General features: G+C 45.8%; 2 protein-coding genes across 3 annotated transcripts in view; both read right to left on the bottom strand.

The window, feature by feature from the left end:
* cadm4 (cell adhesion molecule 4) overlaps positions 1-7302 on the bottom strand; it is a 146848-nt gene extending 139546 nt beyond the window's left edge. The window contains exon 1 of one of the 2 annotated variants that reach the window (XM_034612011.1): positions 6884-7302. In XM_034612011.1, the coding sequence (XP_034467902.1) occupies positions 6884-6956 (73 nt within the window). In that variant the 5' untranslated portion in view covers positions 6957-7302. The remainder of the gene's footprint in view (positions 1-6883) is intronic. The other variant, XM_034612014.1, reaches the window with a different exon arrangement.
* Positions 7303-10264: 2962 nt separating this feature from the next.
* si:ch211-79k12.1 (uncharacterized protein LOC568891 homolog) lies at positions 10265-19617 on the bottom strand. Its single transcript, XM_034610158.1, has 8 exons — positions 19461-19617; positions 18531-18652; positions 17723-17792; positions 16414-16559; positions 14323-14467; positions 12132-12276; positions 10831-11054; positions 10265-10775 (listed from the first exon to the last, which is right to left on the bottom strand). The coding sequence occupies exons 1-7, from the start codon at positions 19510-19512 to the stop codon at positions 10967-10969; spliced, it is 768 nt and encodes a 255-aa protein (XP_034466049.1). The 5' UTR covers positions 19513-19617; the 3' UTR covers positions 10265-10775; positions 10831-10966.
* Positions 19618-21176: the final 1559 nt, after the last annotated feature.

Genomic DNA, 21176 nt, shown 5'->3' with positions numbered 1-21176 from the left:
CTTTCCTTCAAGGTCGTTGGTGCATAGCCACTTTTTAAGTGGCCTTGCCAACTGTAACAATCTCTGCAGAAACAATCACAGCACCAATCCAATTTGGCCTGCCTTCTTTCCTCTTTACTTCAGTGCAGACGGCTGCATAGCCCCACTTTTGTTTTGCCCTGCTGAAAGCAGAGCATGAATTGATGACCTTATGAATCTCAAAAGAACCCAGCAAATCATTGCGGTAAATCTCGTCCCAGAACATTGAGCATGACCGCAGGCCTTTTCCCCTCAATTTTTCCCCTTTTCTTTCTTCTTGCTTTGTCTATCCCTCTCTAAGTCATTCCTGCCTACAAGTGTTTGGTCGTCTTTGAGAGCAGCCAACTTTTCAAGGATTGTTTTCATGTGCTGCTAATTAATTGCCTCTAATTAATGGTTGTTTACGGTTTGCTAATGAAGTGGATGAAAGCTTACTACTCCTGATGTTGAGGCCCTTGTCTCAGGACCACAAAAGATAAAGAGGGGAAAAGAAAGATAAAGACAAGCTGCCGGGAGTGGAGGAGTGCATCAGTATAGAAGAAGCTGCACTTGAGTTTTTCTCAGTCGCTATGTCAACAATCACTTGGCATCTGTCCAGAATGGAGCTGGAGTTTGATCTATTGGCAGCTGCTGTTTTCACTTGTTTCTCGTTGAGAGATAGCATTCTGTTCTTCCAGTGCATACAGTATCCCTGAATGTGTGGTTTTGTCTAACATTTGCAAATATGTGTGATCAAACAAAGACCTGATAATTTGTTACCGACTAAATGTCTCCACATTCGCCAATATGATGGCGGCGATGATTGCATTTTTGAAAACATGTCATTATTGAGGTCTCTGTAACCACTGTGACTGACAACTGCTTTATTCATGCCAGACATGGTCTTAGCCGAAATGAATTCACCACTCGAGACATTTTGAGAGTTTTCTAAGATAGAAAACTCACCTGAGACCTCTCCAGCATTGTTGTGGCGGCCTTCTCATAATTTCCATCTGATTTCCCAGTAGATAAGGGCACTGCTTTGCCTGGTAATTTTTTTGCATCCAACAATCTCATCAAAGCGAATCTATCAATGGTGAAGATACAAAGAAGGGATTCTGTACAAGTCTCTGGACCGAAGCGCCATGTAGCATCGCTGAGAGTGGGAGGACTCGCCATGGGCTCGCTGGAAAAACAATTTCAATACCTGCTCGCGTCTGCGAGTGTGTGTCAGCGTGTGTGCATACTGTGACCTCATCGATCATGGCGCCTCGTCTCTCTGGAGTGGTCACCTACACAGCGCTTGGCCTCTCTCCCTCTTTATCTCTATGTATCGCCATCCATCTCCCAGTCTCCCCTCACCCCCATCTATTTCTTACAGCAGCACCCTGTACTGCTCTGCTTTGGTCCCTCCTTCTTAATATCACCCTTCCTCAATTTTTTGGGCACTCTAAATCTGGCACTAGGTGCAGCCGGGTTTGCCGTCTCTCCCGCTCTCTCTTGTCTTTTTTTTTTTAAACATGTACAACCCCCCATTTTAGAGTTGAAATCCTGCAATCATTCACTCGTTTGTTGGAGTTCTCTCTGCCTGACTTTCTCCTCTGCTCCGCTCTTCCCTGCTCCACTGGTCTGTGACGCATGCCCCTGGCACTTTTCCTCCCCTCCTCGCTCTCTTCCTTCACTCCTTTATACACTGTGCAGCCAGCCATCTTTACCCCTCTCTCTTTCACTCTCCCTCTCTGACCTCATCAGTCCCTCGGTGCCCCCGCTAAGCCTGGTCACTCTTCATCAGCTGGCCCCCACTGGACCCACAGACCTCCCAAGGGTAAGGGGAAATCTTGTTGGCAACCTCCGAGCCCAGGCTTGACAGTTCCACCTGGGTTTAAGCCTAGCTAATCCTCCTCACCCCTGGACGAGCACCTTATTAACAGCTGCCCTCCCTTCCTCTTGTCTCTACATCAACATCATCATCTTCCAAATGAGATGTGAGTTAGCATCCGAGCTGGCGGAATCTGAACATTCAAGCTTTTCAATTTTAGGCACTTGCCCTTTTCAGTTCAATCAGCCTCTCTCGTCCAATCATGGCTAGTGAGGGCTCCGTCGCAGTGCCTGAATGGGGATAATCACCTTGGTTGCCAGCGTTACTGGAGGTCGCTGTCTGGCCATGTTAGCATTATGCCCTGCAGGAGTTGTGGAGACAGGTATCACAGCAGCAAGCGAGGGTGTTAAACAAGCCCAGGGATGAGCAGGCGGTATAAACATTTACTCTTTTGTCATGGAAACTGTGTCACCAGTAGTGAGGAATGCTCACCCCATGGCACCAGTATTTAAATGCTTTTTCAGACTCAGGATGCCATCTTTTCCTCTGCGCCGATGTTCCCTGACCAAAACTCAACATTGACTGGCTTTAAACACAAGTACACCTTGTACCCCAGTAAAAACAATACACAGCAACCACCTTTGTGTGTATTGCCGAGAAGTGATGCAGCGGGAATCGCCGTTTTGTGATTTCACACTCCACTGGCAAAGACAAATGTGAGCGGGGTCAGTGGCTGGAGAAAAGCTGCTGGCTCAGGGGACATCAGGTCGCAGTATGGGAAGCTGCACCCAAGGGGGGGCCTTTTGCTTCTGTACCAAGCCAATCGGATCAGATGCAGTTAGAGAACGCTTGATTGATTGGCAGGCTTCGTATGCCAGCAAATGGAGGAGATGTCCTTGGCATCCTGCTCAGCATAAAAAAAAAAAAACTTCAGCAGCAAAGTTGGTGAAACGCCAGTTGTTCTCAGAGAGAGAGACACGTAAGGACGACATAGATCACCATTATGATAATCGCAAGTGGCTCTGTCTGGGGAATAGTAATGGGAGGGAGATGAGGTGGCAGTCATAAAGAGTGTTTCTACATTAGCAGTGGCCTGATTAGACTGACAGAAAGTTTCACTAATGGACAATTAAACAAATGGTCAAACGAGATATAAGGCTTCAATTACCGATTGGCTTCTTTGTGTGAGCCTTTCGAGCATTGTGTCTCGTGTATTCTGTTTCTAAATGAACCTCTCCACGAGGACAACACAGACCAAAACACCGTGCAGTAAACAGGAACTGACAAGGGATATGTGATGGTTTAATGATGTATCCTTTCAGTGGAAACTTTTCCTCTTTCGCTCTATTTCCATTCAAGTCAGTGTTAAAAATAAAATCCTCTATGGACCTGGTCTATAACGCTGGAGGGGGTTATTGAGATGTAATCACTGTATGAAACAACAGCAATTCAAAACAAGGAGTTATGGATTGCATTCAAGACTCTGGGCACATGAGGAGATAATTACGGTAAAATACATCACCTGTACCTGAGCCGAGGAACTTCTTCTGCTTCTGAGTAATGGACCAATAAAAGCTCAGGGGAGAATAAAACCAGCCCACTCTAAGCTCCGTAACTCTTTCAGTCGTGACTTGCCCAAGAAGCGACACAGTCCAATTTGTTTATGGAGCTTATGCCGAGGCAGTTGCTCAGCTGAGATAGTGGGCCACCCTGTCAGGACCCTTTATGACTGCATCAGTTGATCAAACAGGGCTTCGCACCACAGCAGCAGGCAGCATGATGGGCACGCCAGAACTGTCTGCCAAGTTCAAGTTGTCCAATTATTTAGACCTGCAAAAGACTTAAAATAAAATAATGTAGCACTGAATGCTGATTGTGTGCTGGGCTCACGATTTACACCATGAACCAGGAGATGTCAGGCCAGAGAGCAAGGAAGGAAGGTCTCGCTCTTTTTAATTAAATTGTCAACACGTTTATTTTATTTTGGGGTAACCCATAAACCTTGGCTTATGGTGAAGACTTTTTCTTCGCATTAGAGAACAAAGACATTGAAAGAGCAAGGCCAGTGCAATGGGGAAGAAAGTGAAAAAGGCAATCTTTGCTGTGGCGTGATGCAAACTGCACCTGACAAGCATCAAAAACTGCAATTGGAGTCAGAAAAACTCTTGCATGCACAGTCCTATTCCTTTTTTTCCAGAGAAACTCTGATATACTACGTAAGCTGTCCACAGGCAAAGCGTATGTGTTTGTGCACCTATGTAGCCTAAGCGTGCTCATGTGCATCCATACATAGTTCTTGTGTATACAGCATTTTCCTGGATGTTTGTGTTTACACGCCAGGCCTCCCTTCTGTGACTCACAGCGACATTGATTTATGCATGGCCTCTGTGTGTGTGTGTGTGTGTGTGTGGCTGTGTGTGCCTGCACACATATACCAGCTATAATTGCTATTCAAATCTCCTCCCACAACTACGTCCAACTGCTGCCGTTTTTCAACCGCCAGAGCGCCAGCCAAGGTCCAAACAGCCGGACGGGGAACAAGCTCAAATGGATGACTCTCATCGCACACATTCAAATAAACAAATGGAGGTGATTTAATGCAAACGGCGATAAGGCAGGTGGTAATGGAGGCATGAGAAGGCTGGGGAGGAGGTGGAGGAACATAAGTGATGGAGGGGGGCGTGGTAGTCATTAAGGTTGGTCAGCAGAGATGGAGTTAACAACATTTGTTACTGTACGTGGAGTTTGGCCCACAGCTGCTGAGGATCAGCCACCCCCACAAAGCCATGCACTCAGCGCACAAACACATTGTGTGTGTGTGTGAGTAATTGTGTGTGTGTGTGTGTGTGTGTGTGTGTGTGTGTGTGTGTGTGTGTGGGTGGGGGGGGGGGGGTCCCTCAGGCCTGCCCGTCAGACACACTGTGAAGTCTCTCTGCTTTTCTTCTCCCACTCTTCTTCCCTTCCTTGCTCTTTTCCGTCGTTCTTGTTCTCTCCATCTCTACTGTCTCTCTTTCGTTTGACAAAGGAGATCCACGTCTCGCAGCCCCGCCATCATCAGAGCACCCTCTCAATCTATCTGTCCACTCATCCGTCAATCCGCCCAATCAATCTGTCCATCTCTATCCTCGAATAATAACAACCACCATCCCCCATATCCTCCCACTATTTCTCTGTCTTCGTCTTTCATCTTAATTGATTTTGACGTTTTTCTATTCGGAGGAAAATGAAGACATTGTGATTTGTTATAATTTTTTAAAACACATATACATCTGCTACGTGTTTAGAAACAAACCATCTTAACACTCATTCCTCCTTTCCTCCATCCACTCTGGGGCTGCACCACCCCTCCACCCCCTGGCCGCCTGTCTCTCCAGGCCCCTGTCAGTGGCTAGATTAATGGCAGTGATCAGTGAGCAGCCCCCAGCAGAGGTTGCCTGCAGCTCAAGCAAAACCCGGCACTGTGAGCAGCACACAAGGCGATGAACACAGGCATCAAGCTCATTTACATACAACGCACAAGCTTCGTAAAGGGGAAGCGAGGCACACACGAAAACACCTTAACACAGTAGTTCAGTTAAACTAACATAAAAAAACGCCCACACAGCCGTGCATATAAATGAAAGATACACCATTCCTGGAACACACACACACACACACACACACACACACACACACACACACACACACACACACACACACACACACACACACACACACACACACACACACACACACACACACACACACACACACACACACACACACACACACACACACACAAATCAATACACAGGCCACGGTGAGGTTGGAATCAGTGCAGCCAGGAGAATGGATATAGGAGCAAAGTAGCCTTCCTTGTGTATGAGCTGCAAGAGACATCAAAACAGCACGGCAGGGGCCTCCTGTGTGACAGTGTCCGACCTCGCACTTAACCCTTTCACTGCCTCGGGACAAGGTAAACAAAGCCCCCGACGGAGCACAACAACAGTGCAACCGCTGGAGCTGTGTGCACCTCCTCGTTACCATTCTCAGTCCGAACCACTGGAGCTTTGGCTGGAATTTGATAAGCTTTGTTATGAGTCTGCATTGCAATCCACACACAGCACATACTGCACTGAGGCTATAAAGGTCGTTCAGAGTTATGATTGAGCCTGAACCAAATCCCAATTGTTTTTGCAGAATGATGCCCTTACACCAGGAATATGCAGGAAACCAGTGTGACAGAGGGATGCAGAGCTGTCCCAAGCTGAGATGCTCCAGTGGGGGGGGAGGGGGGGGAGATCAGCAGAGCAACAAAGGCACTGCAGATGCTGTTATGAGGGCGCTGTATTAGATTGCCTGGTGTTATTGTATCTGATAAGGTGAGGTCTCTGAGGTCCTTTCAGTCGCTCGCACCACTGTAGAATATGAAAGCAGTGACACACACCACTGGCTGAGCCCCTGCGCGTCTGCTCCACTGCGGGCATTTGTAATGTGCTCTCTGTCAGATTGTTTATGTGCATGCGTGGATGTCCACTCACACACACACACACACACACACACACACACATACAATACCACGGTTTGTGCGGGAGACAATAATAAAACAATCTATGGCGCACAAGGGTCAAGAGAGCACGAGCAGATTCCATGGAATATTGCTGCGTGGGAGAAAAGTGAAAGCGAGCCTGAGCCTTTCACTTTTGTTTTTATTCCAGTGGGGGTTTTTCTTAGTGTCTTTCCAGCTGATCATTAGAGAAGTGATCCACACAGTGACTCATACCCAAGTCGCTAAAGGGATGTAGGCTTGCGCAAGGGGCTCTGACTCTACTGGTGAATACTAATGGTGCGGGTCCGCATTCAGGACGGTTTTGTAAACTGAAATATATGCACGTGTTTTGTTGTTTTTTTTTGTCCCGCGGCGCGCGCCTGCTTCCTCCTCTGCCTCTCCAAACCGCCTCGGTCCATTTTTACGCGTCATTCTGCGTCTTCTTGGAGGACTTCGGACAACTTGCACAGACAAAAACAACACACCGACAACCTCTCAACACTCTTCCCGTTCACACCACACATTCAGCAGAGCCTTACCGGTGCGCACCAGGCAGGCGACAGTGATGATGGTGAGCGGGACGCAGTAGTTCCACACGGTCGCTAGAGCCATCGCCGTCGCGGATATTCCCCCCTCTCTGCCGGACGTCTTGCTCGGTATTCCTCTTCCTTTGGAGAAATCAGAGTGACATGAACCCGCAGGTTCACTCTCCGACAGCGCCTTCAGCTTCTCCTCGCGTGTGTGTGTGTGTGTGTGTGTGTCCGTTCGGCGTGTTGGTGTGTGCGCACGCGTGCCACCGTGCTTGGACGAGTGTGTGTATTTTACCAAAGCGCTCGGTGCGCAACAGCAGGTGTTTCCATAGTAAGGTTCCCACTCTCTCTCTGTCACACACACACACTTTCTGTCACTGTGTTCGGCGGGATGTGACAGCTCGGCCGGTTTTTCTTGGTTCCTTTACATTGGAAGTGTATTTAAAAGCTCGCCAACGAGGCGGGCCCCGTGCGTCATTCTGACCAATAGCAGCGAGCAGGAGCAGGTGGAGGGGTGTGCGGAGGAGAAAGAGGGGCTGGGCTTCACCGGAGCGGAGGAGCTGAAGAGCAAAGAGAGACGGGGGCCGCATCTTCCAATTAATTGCACTCAATTCGCTGTAAACGTGATTGATAACCAACATTAATTTTCCGACGCAAATAACCAATTTATTTCAAATTCAGCTCCTCGGAGCGAAAAGGATGTGTGGCACATTGATTAAGATGACGAAAATGAAGCAGATGTTTATTGTTGGATGAGACAACAATGTTGCAGTCATTTGTTGTGTGCTGGAGTCAATTGGAAACAGATTATGCAGATTAATCAGTGCTTTTATTGTGTGTGCTGCTGATTCATTTGCATGTCATGTGCACTCACCTTTTCCATATTCTAAGGCTGACATGTTGTTTTATCTTTTCACGTTTTTACTCTATCACTTTTCTTTTTGGGCCTATTCGGTGATGTATGCAGGAGATGTGGTGTCAGATCATCTCCGCTGTGCAGCAGCAGCATCCTCAGGGTGTTTGGAGGCGAAGGGACATTTAGTCGCCGAAGCTGCTTTGTCTCCAACAATATGCACAGGAGTCATCAAGGAGAGCTGCACACAGACCTGAATGTATCCAGTTAATTCACCGTTCACAATGATGCTAATGGCCCGCAGCAAAAACTTGTGCTCCGGATGAGCCAGTGTTTCTGCTCATCTGTAGTCAGGGCCTATTAGGTCCTGCTAAAGGGGCTCTTTAAATTTACCCTCATGCTGTGGCCATAGTTTGCCCATAATTGCGTTTTCTAGTCAGAGAGCGCTGCTCCATTATGAAAATTGTTTCTCTTTCCACACCCCCCCCCCCCCCCCCCCCAATCTAGTGTTTTACCACGGGCCTCTGAGCCGCAAGCATGTTTTTGTAACTGTGTCTTTGGCGCCCCCTTCAGGTAACATTTGGGCGTAGCATGTCATGGGTCTCCAATCTGCTTTGGCGACTCTCTCATCTGTCACAAATCCTCCAGACACTTTGGTCAATTTGGTTCAAACAGTCAGAGAAGTTCAAACAGGCTGTAGGCATCAAAGAAGTCTGTTAGCATTAATATTAATATTTCTACCCTTCACTTCCACAAAGTTGCGTTTGAGCACTTGCCTCGTGTCTGACCTCGCCTCGTGGATCTGTGGGAAATCTTAACGTCTGCGGGCTGCCGCTAAACGAGTCACTTTCCTGACACGTGTTTTAACCTTGTTGTTTTGACAAAAGTTATATGTCCCCCCTCTCATTCCCCCAGTTCACACCCCATTATTACCCGTCAGCCTCTCTGCCAGTGTTTGTTCCCCACTTGGCAGGGAGTCTCCCCTCCCTCGCACCAGATGCAGCATTGTCAGGAAGTAATGAGGGGAAACACCTGCTTCACCAGCAAACTTCACGACTTCATTTTCCGACGTCTGACACAGCATATGCAAGAGGAACATACAGAGGCAAGTAGCCATGACGAGAACAGCAGCGGGTGATGGCGAACGGTTGCGAACGTCTGGCACTCGAGGGCATTACTCAATGAGGTGTCATGTTTGGTATAAGTCACCTTTCCATGTTGGTTTTGCGCACTGAGGGGTCGACTCAGGCCCCGACTGGACCTGGCAAAGCGCGGCGGCTGCTCTGTATTCTCCGCACAGCTCCTGCAGAGCCCTGAGCTGTTGCCCGGTGGTTTATCCACGAGGCACTGTCAAGGTCAAGATGTCACTGTAAACTACACCTCTCCCCCTCTCAACCAGAGCCTCGTACCTCGGGGACGTCTCCACTGTGTGAAATTCCTGATACATAATCTTGTCTTTTCAGCCCAACCGAATGAAGCCCCCGGACCAAAGCCCACTGGGGAGCGCGCCGCTTTTCACTCATGACTGACTCAAAGGCCAAAACAAAATGGTGCTCGCTGGCATTTCACATGCAGCAGGGCATTTTAAATTTACAACATTGTATTTTTTTCCCTTCAGAGCGTGACTGTTTTTTCTTATTCTAAGTCTATTTTGGTCATAGTCTCCCCCTCCATTTGCGGTCTTCCTGGGATTGACCTGAAGATACAAAGCGAGCAGAAGTTTGTAGAGTTGCACAAGAAAATTCGAGGAGTCTGTAAAATGCTCGACGAGGGATGGCTGCAGCAGAGGCGGCCCAAACAGGGGGCTTGAATAATCAGTTTAATAACATTATCCTGGCTGTGCTCCGTGGCGCATGCACCCGTTAATGGAGTGTCAGTGTTGAACTGCCACTTCGCCCATTATTAACGATGGCCTACGGTCAACCACACACCGATAATAAAACCACATAAAACCCAACATAACTTCAACAGACAAGCATAATGAAATCCTCGGCATTATGAGCACAGTTATGGTAATAAGTGATGGTGCTGTGGCGCTAGCGTTGAGGGTTACAAGGCAACAGAGGAGAAAATTAAAAAAGATGAAGTTGTAGGCTATGACGATTTTTTTTCGGGGGGGATCGGAACAGACTCAATCCAGTCTGGTAACAAAAGAGCTAGCGGGGAGCTAACCATGTCTCACAATGAATGGACAAGGCTTCAAGGTTACCTGACTTTGCAATTATTCTCGTTTTGTGTAATCGTGTGAGACTTTAGGTCATGTGCTTTTCTTTGTGAGCTGAACTGACTGAGAATGTGCTTATAGGCGAATGGGAGGGGGGGGGGGGGACACTGAGTTCAAGACATTGCTTTTCGTGTATGGTCTTACATACTGAAGGGGGAAGGTTGGTAAACAAGCTGATGCAAGACGGAGATATACAAGAAGATGTGCGGCAAAGCAAGCAATGCGTGTCCGGCTCTCGCCACGTCGTCAATATTCCGCAATCTCTTTTTATCTCTAAAGTGGAAACAAAATCGATGGCACACAGAGGAGGGAAAGTGAAAAAAGCCATTTAATATTAGAAGAAATACAGTAAAGTACAGTAAATTAAACGGTGAAGTGCAATGTGCTTGAGAGCTGCAACGGCACGGAGATCATAACAACATTTTCACAGATTCTTTGAGCTGGTTGAAAAAAAAAATGTTGTAAGGGAAACAAATCAACAAAATAAAACCTTGCCCCGTCACCCAACTGGTTTATTGGTAATACACAGCTCAGCAATTATGTTTGCAACAGAAAGGAGAGGATTGTACGTCGAGTCTTTTCAGCTCGTACAGTACACAAGAGCCGCCCCCCCCCCCCCCGCCGCCGCATTGGTATTTGTTAAGAACGTAGCTCACCATTTTCCACGCTGCGGAATAAGTGAAGAGAAAATTGCCCACCTTTGTGTTCCTGATGTATAACTGCATACACCCACAAGCAAAGCAGGTTCTCTAAAGCATCCATTTGCCCTTCAGGTTTTTTCACACCCAGCTTGTTGCTTATTTTGTATTATTCACCCCCCCCCCCTGGCTTGCCTCCCTCCATGTCCTCCCTCTCTCCTCCACCAATGTGACCATCCACAATCCTATACCATTTCCTCCTTCTTTCAGTATACCTTCTATGCCATCCCTCATTTCTTGGCCACCCACTCCATCTTCCTTGCCTCTCGCTCTATCTTCCTCCCCGATCTCCCCCATCCTTCCACCTGCCTGTGCAGTCACACCAGGGGCTGTTTGTCTCCGCAGGCAGAGGGCAGGGACTCCGAGCTGCCTCGGTAGATGGGCTTCTTCTGGGAGTGGTCGTCGCTGAAGAGATGGGGAGAGAAGAAGGAAAGACAGAGGAGCATGATTACCAGTATATCGACCTCCCAGTAGGCACTCGAAAAGCATAAGTGAGGAAATTATAGACTAGAACTGAGTGAGGGAGCCACACCTGGCCGTTGATATGAAAGTCCATTTGTCTCTCTTTCGCTCTCTGTCCCTCTTTGGACACACATGCTCATATAAACTCATGGCGGCACATGCTCAGCCACGTTTGTGAGGATTAAACCTTTTACTCGCTACACAACCACACAGACACGGAAATCACAAATGAAGCATTCGCTAATATGGAACTTATGGAAATTCTGAAAATGAAAATGAAAAAAGGCTTTTATCAGCCCCTGTGGAAAGAAGTTAATGAGCGAAGCTGCACAGGGTCAGGTGTAAATTAACATGTCGTCAACATGCAGGTTTAATGGGACTTTCACTTATGTTCCTATCATTGCTTTGGTTCACAGAGGTAAAGCCGTGATATTAGCTCAGGCTTTTCATAAGCAGAAAAGTGTGTGGAAACACGCGGCAGAGGAGGGAGCGTGAGCGAGATCAAGGACTGGGTCAAGTAGGTCGGAGCTGCAGAGGCAAACTCAGATATCGTGTGAATAACACAATTTTAAAATACATGAAAAGCACACAGGCACAAGTGTGCACATTTGCAGAGCGGTCTTTCGGAATAACATTTTGGCAAAGCACATGCACACAATTTGAAGTGCATGCTGCGATACAAAGTACACACACAGTATCTGAATTGGCCGTGGTTGTATCACAAGACAGGAGGAAAAAATGCAGAATTATTCATATCTGTTATATAAATCTGACTTTAGCAGGAGACACTGAGGCTGAGTTAGGGAAAATAGGAAGGTGCATAAAGCATTGTAAAGAAATCAAACAAACACACAGACACACACACACACACACACACACACATACACTTACTTGCGTTTAGAGGCACGCAATCCATCAGATTTTGAACATGATTTAAGACGAGCATCGCCAGCAAAGAGCAGAGGGATTGTTTATGATGACAGAGGAGCAGACACAAACACACAGACAGTCTTTGCTTACATCGGTCCCTTGATGGTCTTGGTGTGCTTGGCCCTGCGGCACAGGAACACGCTCACAGAGAGGATGAACACCAAGAGAGCCACAGCCGCCGCCGAGGTCATCAGAATGAGACGGCCATTACTGGACTCGTACCAGGGGGCATCCTCTGCGGGACGGATCAGTCAGACATGAAGGGAAAAATGCATCACATGGAATCTCAAATCAGCTAAACTATGATCTCCCTGCCTCCGGGCGAGGATCTAACAGTATCTGCTGTTTGTTTGTGTGGGATGAGAGAGTGTATGTCAGAAGTTCAGACTTTTTTAGAGTTCTACAGCCGTCTCAAGAAGTCTACCTGTGATTAATATGAAAAAAAATTCTGATTATGTACTTTATGTGCATGAATTTCCACATTTACAAATATTTTAAAAAGTAAATCTAGTGGACTTTACTTTCTGAAACTGTTCCTTTGAGCGCTGGAAAAAGTAAACATTGAAAATTTGAGGTAATGACAATCCGAAGCAGCAACACACACACACACACACACAATGCAGTGTCTGTTCACGTAATCAGTAATTCCTTATGTTAAGAGGATTTCTTGGCAGCTGGAGTCACACGCGGGTTAGCACCAGGAATCGTTGCACCGCCTAGTAGGGGCAACTTCAAAGCCACAACAGCGACATGTGGCATTTGCTCAACGTACCTCCGAGGTTGAGCAAACATTTCTTCCAGCTTCAAGAAATTATTACCTTTTTAATTAGTACATGTGCTTCAGAGAAGATGCTGGAGACAGCGAGGAGCACAGTGACCAATGAGTCGATTGCTGCAGTAATAAGATAACTGTAACATAATAAATAACGTGCATTGGCTTAATTGCGTTTTTAGAGGTTGTGTAATTTCAGTGATTGGAATCACGAGGCCTATGAATCCTGCAGGGTGAGAGGAGGATGTTTAAAAACTGCAGTGCATTAACACACAGTGCAGTCATCTCGCAGGTCAGTGATAAAGATGATGAAGATAGACGACGTGCTGTAAATTGGATTAGTTACAATGTTGTAATGAAATTAGTCCTCCGCTTGAACACAATATTCATGTTTCAGGAGAAATGAGAGCGATGAGTCCGTCGATTCAGACAAAGACAAAGTGTCGCTCTGCAGATTATCCATCTGTAAACGCTGACAGACAACCAGACTTCCAATCAACTGACTGTCCGTCGTCTGTCACCGATAATTATCATGTACTGCAAAGTACTGTACACGCTCGGATCATTTTAGAAAATCTCATGGTAAATGATAAATGGACTGTTTGTATATATCACTCACAGTGCTATATAAATACACTAAACTACAAGTCACATTTACACATTACACACATGCTTCTGTACACAGCGCTTTTTCTATCACACACTGTCAGCACAGCCATTAAGGGCAGTTTTAGGTTCAGTATCTTGCCCAAGGACACTAGCATGCAGACTGGAGGAGCCGGGCATCAAACCACTGACCTACCCGTTAGTGGACAACCCTGTCTACCCCCTGAGCCACAGTCAGCCGATGCCTTGTGGAGCATCTGAATCATTTAAGAACAAATATAACGAAATAAATGGGATAAAATAAAATAAAATGAATAAATAAATAAAACAATGAGTTGCACACGAAATTCACTTTCTGTGTCTCTTGACTCTGCTCTATATGGGGCATTTCTGTCATTTCAAAGGTCAGGTAGAATATTGTTTTGTGTGTTAGCTTCATCCTCTCATCCTTTAAAGTTACTGCTGCTGTCCTTTGACATTTGAGAGGTAATTTCATTTGGGACTTTCCGTCACCTTTTCGGTGTGAGGTGTTTTCTTAAATGTCGTCACCTCTCTTTGTCGGAGCATCGTGGTCCACTTCCTACTTTTTCAGAATTTCTGTGGAAGATAAATTGAACCTCAACCTTGCACTACTTCCTTAAAAGATTTTAGGCATTAAAGATAAATGATAACATCCTGATGACGTGAGTGCACCCAAACACCTGACCTCTCTGGTCACATTTGAGAAGTTGATTTAAGAGGAAATAGACCAGGTTTTTTTTTTTTTTTGCCCCGGTGATGCTTCCAGATAAATTTCTCAACAGTTACAAGGAAATAACAAACCTGTTTTTAGAACAGGGAAGTGAAGAAAGAAAGCTGTGAACTCAGAAAGTCCTCGTCTGTGTAGATGAAGTGTTTTCTTACCCGGAAGAACGGTGATTCTGACTGATTGTTTCTTGCTGAGTGATTCCACGGCAGGATTTTGAGCCCTGCAAGTGTACTCTCCTTCATCCTCCGCGCTCACCTTCTTCAGTGTCAGCGTGGAGGACGGCAGGATCCAGTCGCTACCCTGAGATGAAAAGACATGGGAGCGTGTAAGAGGGTGAAAGAAACCGATATTTTGTTGGCGGGACAGTTTGCAGGCCGTTGAAAGTAAAAAGTATAAAGTGAAAGAGAGCACAGGAGAGATTGAGACTAAACAAAGCTTATTGATAAAAGAGAAAGACAGAAAGTGAAAGTGTAAATTTGTGCAAAGAAAGACAAAGAAAGAAAGCAAAGCAGAACAAGATATGGAGACATGGACGTCAGTAATGTCAATGGTCATGGGACGGAGTCAGAAGGGCAGAAACATCTCCTGGTGTGTGGACCTCCAACAACAGGCTGCAAAGTCCTGAGGGAAGTGTATTTACCTGGGCTGTAATCCCAATGAATCACACATTGACACAAGTCAATAACCCAGATAACACCTTCATCCGCAAAGAATGATGCCGCGAAGACACACTGTTAACACAACGCGTAATGAGATGGCGAGGGAGCGGGAGGAATTGTTGACACGAAAATAGCAGCACTATTATGAGGCAGAGCCCAACATGGGAGGAAACAAATAATAGGCCAAACACAAGGATTGGAAAACAAATGAACGTGGGGGGGGGGGGGGGTAGAAAAAAAAAAAAAAGACATTACACCATGCAAATGATTTGGCTCCTGAGAGCTGCAGCTCCTGCCAAGAAAGTCTATTTCAATTTGAATGGATCTGAATTAAGAGGATTTTCCATAAAGGCCAGGTCTGGCCAAAGCAGCATTTTGTATGCAAATCCACCGGCTCCCAAAGCAGTGGCCTGTTTCTGCCTCTGTCCTGCTGTCATTACCAGGGGCCAATGTGTCCATGGCGACTGTCTGTCAAAGTGGGCCATTCTGATGCCACTTCCTGCGCCATATCCAGGCCTGTCAAACATACAGTGGGCGTACACACGCACAAACGCACACACTTCCCATCAAACGTTCCATCTCATCTCATCATGTCTGTGAACCTGTCCTTCCTCTTTTCCAAAGGTCATGTGACTTATGTAAATAAAGCAGGAGAACATCAACAGGTGGATCACGAGCGACGGTGCGGTAACTGATTCCAGGTGATGAAGCTGTCACTCACGCATGTTATTCTTCATCGAAATGTCAGAGCTGTATATTCAACAAACGACAAAAACACAACAACGGGTAATCGCGTGGAGGACAAACGGTATCGGCCGGATAAAATATCCACTGTCTTGGATTTGCATTTGTAAGCCCATTTAAAACCAGGATTAGCTGTGACCATTTAACAAGTATATTAACCCCAAACCAAGAATCAATCAAGAAGAAAAACAGAAGAGGAAACTGAGTCATTATTTTCTTCCGTTCCCAAGATATATCCTCACAGCTTCATTACACCTGTTACCTGCCAGTGGTGATGTGGATGACACCTTGAAAAGTGTAATACCCCGTTGTCATCACCAGGGCACAGCGCATCTCCCCACTCATCTCAACTTAGCTCTTGTTCTACATGCCTGTTGTCACAATAGCATTTTACACAGAGATGTCTTAATTTCCCTCGGGCGAGAGGTTTCTCCGCTCTGCGTGGAGACCAGTTGAATAATTCAATGTCGGTAAACCAAACACTAAAAAAATCATTAGAAATCTCTCCACATAATTGTTTTCAGGTTGACTGGCTCTTGTCTAGACCTCATTAAACTATTAATCCTCTGTAAGTGGGCGAGCTGCAATCCCCCCGGCGAGAGGTAGGGTGCATAAGCCAACCGGTCACTTAAATACCGAGCACTTTGGATGGGGATGGAGAGGCCAGGGCGAACGAGTGGCTTGTGTGTTTAGAGGAGGAGAGAGAGCCGAGAGAGACCTGGAGAGACTGGAGGAGGAAATAAAGAGGTCACCATCGAAGGACGGGGGAGGGAGACAGAATGACATGTATCCAAAAGCATAATGAGGACACTGCCACTGTGCACATTCCCGAGGCTGCCTCACCTTCTTGTGCCAGAAGTAGCTTAGCTCCTCTGACGAGCTGGCAGAGCACTTGAGCACCACGTCATCCCTGAGTTGCACCTTCAGGTCCTTCGGGACACCCAGGTAGCGGGTGTAGCCTTCCCTGGTCAGTGACACTTCCCCCATGTCTGAAACGAAGAGGAGGAGGAGGAGGAGGCATTAATGAAGCAAGAAAGTCAGCTGAAGCTACGTCTGGGATGTGCACTATGTTTGCTGTGCTAGCAGCTGGTAAACGATTACATCATTTAAGCATATTCGAGCAAACAGGCTCAAGTATGAACGCCCCCCCCCCAGTGGTGCAGAGTGTTCCGGGCAATCGATAATAACGATAATAGGCTTCATCTTATCGAAGTCTTTAGAGAGGCAGTGTTGTGAATAATGGCTCATTTTCTCTTCCATCTCAATAAATGGCCCACGTCCATCCAGCTCCTGGCTTCTCTCCTCCACCGTCTCCTTCGGCCTTTTGTCCGTCTAATCTTTGCCTCTTATTGATTCCCCCCATGAGTCCGAGGAGCCATATCAACAGCATTACGATTTGTCGATTTGATGACACCGAGAAGATAGAGGACGCTGATAATATGACCAGCTATGGCACGGATGGTATTTCGTGCTATCGGGTATCCTGCCGGGTCGGTGCATCTTTTCCTGTTTGGAGACTGTAGTCAAGATATCATAACTAAAGCAGCGTTAGCATTGGACCTGCGCCGCTGTTTTGTTGCGTGGCTGCATTGCATTGATATTTCTCATGTTAGTAATTATTAATGTGTTTTTCTGTCTCGCACTGTGAGGAAAGTTGTGTCCACGGTGTTTGAAAGATTGATCTTTACTTCCTGCTGGTTGGAAATAAGGATTCAGAGTTTCTCTTTGTGTTTACCAGTGTATCTTCAGGTCCCCTCTATGTCAGTATTCTCAGCTATGCCTTATCGGAAGGTGAAACTATATCTTATTTGCACGCCACACACTGTATTTACACAAGTTATTATCATATTCCTGCAGAAATCTCTTCGACCTTTGCGGAACACAGACATGAAAAAAAACCAAGGTTTCTCAATTTGGCAACAGGGAAATACAGAGTCACAGAGTCATTGTTTCACAGAGTTTCAGCAGACAGCTCCCACACACGGCTCCCACTCGTATCAACCCCGGCCCGAGGCACTCACAATGCACTTTGAAAGGCCAGCGGCTGGGAGGAGTTGTCTGGCTCGGTCACATTTCCGCGGTGGACACGCAGCGATAAGGCCCCTGAAAGTAACTCCCTGCGTTGGGGGATAGTCAGGAGCAGGCTGTCAGCTGTCAGCTCGGTTTCCATCGAGTAGAAGCACCAAAGAGCGCTCGTAGATCTGATGCCAGCCCTGCAAATACTGGTGGAGAGAAAGAAAAGAGAACAAGGGGACACAGAGAAAGGAGACACTTTCATTTATCTTGTCATATTTTGTTGGCTGTTCCACTGTGATGATAAGAAAGTGACGTATTTAAGGGAGTTAAGGTCAAAACACAAGGAAAAAAACGACATTGATCATTGTTGTGGAAGATGCCTGTTGGTCTGTTTAACTGCATATTCTGAGATTCAGGTGTTATTCAAAAGTGACATAATCACGTCACATTATTGCAACGAGGATTTTCATGGATTGCATTTCATCTATTACAGTTTTCATAAATTCCCGACTGTGCTAAACCACACAGCGGACAGCTGCATGATGGGATATTTACATAAAGCAGCTTCCACATCCAGGAGCAGGCAATGCAAATGAGTTAAGGCTGTAAAGGCTGGGTAAAGTATCACACTGCATTTCAAAAACAGCATAATAAAATGATTAATCTATACTCTTGTCTAATGATACCTCAAACAATAACAATAAAGTTGTCAAGCAAGAAATATGATAGCTTTTGCTTCTCTTTTAGCCGGACGACTTAAACTGCTTAAGTAGACGGATACGTTTCCCCCCAGCTTTTTGAATATGGATAAATGATGTTATACATCATTTGACATTGGAGAAAATCTGATACGCTACATGGGGGTGTGCTCAGAAATTCTATGCTTCATGGCAACTAATGTAGGAAAAGTGAACAAGGGGGAGGGACACATTGTCTTTGCTCACCTTGGAGAAGACCTCAAAGTGGACCTGGCTGATGTTGAGCTCAGAGTCTGAGTAGCTGCACTCCAGTGTGACCCTGTCTCCCTCCAGAACCAGTTGGGTCGGCCCTTTAATGAGCAAAGTGGCTGCGTGTGGACAGAGATGACAGAGGTTATTGATTTCATCCTGAATAGATTCGCGGGGAGGTGGCCTCAGGGGGTGGGCTCGGGCGTGTTGACCAGCGCTGGGGGATCTAACTGCTGCTCTGTGTAAAACTTTGAGAAACAACCTCTCCCTTTTCCTGTCGTTTGTTTCAGGCTCCTGCTGGAAAACAGCCAATGTACTCTCAATGTCACCACAGCCACATGACCAGCAGCAGCAGGTTCTTCCACTTTGAGCAAACAAGTGACGACAGAGCCAATCTGCCTTTCACCTCAGGGAGGATTTACGGCACAATGAAAACACTTCACACAATGTTTACACATATGATAACTGAATATGGGGGTTGGACAATATATAAAAACATTTAATTGTTCTTCGTGGCAGTTTCAAGATAAGTCCACCAAGACTTCCTGTTTTAGTCTGAGACTTGAAACCACAAGGGGATTCCCAGCAGTGTTACAGAAGAATGTGTTGTTTCCTCTAGAGGACAAACAAGCTCTGACATGCACAAACAAACACACAAAAACACACGCACACAAACACACATATATATATAGATATACACACACACACACACACACACACACACACACACACACACACACACACACACACACACACACACACACACACACATATCAAAATAAAAACCATGAAATAGCAACTGTTTGAATATCATTTTGAAAAAAAGAAGAAGTAGACTAGAAGACTAAACCAATAACCCATTACAATACAACTCCACTCTCAGATGAGACTGTTAAACGGCACACGAGGGAATAAGAGCATATTTACCATAACTGCCGTGGATCAGGACGACCACTGCAGCAACAAGAAGTACTTTCATGGCTGTGGAAAAGCTCTCCAGTATCAGACAAACAGTGTGCAGTGCTACGCAGCCTCTAATCAGAAATGAAAGTTTGCTCAGTATTTATCTATGAGGCAGTGGAGGAGTGGCTTTCATTTCTTTGTTTTGCAGGAAGTGGATTCAAATTCTCAAACCAAAAGAAAAAACAATCCATGCAAATCATCACACAGCCGAGAATAAATGGCTCAATAAGCCGTATTATATGTCTGTGGCCTTGACTTATATTTGCTGATGAGAATTCATGCCTGAAATATTATTTATGTGAACAGCAAATGGGGAAGAAAACCTGCTCCAATAATCAAATCCACTCCCAGCACGTCATCTGTCTCTGGGGGGAGTGAGGCCTATCACGTTCTCAGGCTGAGCCTCTCGTCGTAGAGGCCGGTGTTTCTCTGGAGACCTTCACTGGAATTGGAAAGTAGTCTCGACTTGTTGCCACAGAGCTTTGAAAATCCCTGGCGTGATATCTGATGCCGGACAAGCAAACATTTTACGCTTCATTTTCTTTGACCTTTGATTCATTAGCTGTTAACCAGAGCTGAGCAGGAGACAGAATCGAAAGATACTCGGTCTGTCAAGCTCTCACAGATACTTTGCTGTGGCCTACGCACACTTGCACTTGACATCTTTAGACTGAGTGACTCTGAAGTATTCGATTTTCCCTCGCAGTCAGATATTAAGCTTTGAGTCTTGCTGCATCTACTACAAACCTCTGTACTTAAAGCATATTACTGTTTAATATAGAAATACTTCTTCGAAAATTGACCAAATACCTTTTGGATGGTTTACAGCCATTTGTTATGATGCATCTGCACCTGATTCCTTGTGGTTATATAGAGTCTAGTGTACTAGTCATGGGTTAGTTACTGGCCATAGTGTTTTGATTATGGGTTTCTTGTTTTAATGGTATCCATAATCCACATGAATTATCCACTGGGATTTAGACTGTCTGGTTTAGAGAGAGAGAGAGAGAGAGAGAGAGAGAGAGAGAGAGAGAGAGAGAGAGAGAGAGAGAGAGAGAGAGAGAGAGGAGAGAGAGGGAGAGAGGAGAGAGAGAGAGAGAGAGACTGTCTAAGACATTAAAGATTCCTGTGATCCATGACCACTGACAGTGTCACTCGTTAATTTGATGAAGGCTCCCATTGGCTCCCACTCCAAAAATGTCTGCTGTTATTCGCAATTTATGAGCGAACCATTTGGCGAAGGGTTATTTATGTGTGACAAAAACTGTGGGAGGAGTAGCGGGACGAAATTTGAGGAAGAAGAACCAAGAATACTGACGATAGTATGGGGAATAATAATATATGTGCATGCATTGCATTACTGCACACATATTAATAATAAACACCAATTTGCTACTTTGAGTATTATTTTGGCTTATTACTATTTATTTCATTGTTAAGATAGATTAGAGCTTTTTGGTGTAAATGTGTGAATGTGTATTACGATGTTTAATTTGTGTCATCCCTGCTATGGACTTTTTTTCATGCACACTTGTTATTTGACAGTATTGATTTATATATTTCTGAGTTTGTTTGGTGTGAAACTGCTCTGAGATCAAGTGTTTAAGTTAAGATTTTATTTAAATATGACTCTTGGTACATGATCCATCCTGGTATATTGATGTAGTCCTCCAATGTCAC

Source organism: Hippoglossus hippoglossus, chromosome 16 (genome assembly GCF_009819705.1).
Source record: "Hippoglossus hippoglossus isolate fHipHip1 chromosome 16, fHipHip1.pri, whole genome shotgun sequence".
Lineage (NCBI taxonomy): Eukaryota > Metazoa > Chordata > Actinopteri > Pleuronectiformes > Pleuronectidae > Hippoglossus > Hippoglossus hippoglossus.
This window is presented reverse-complemented; position numbering and strand designations above follow the sequence as displayed.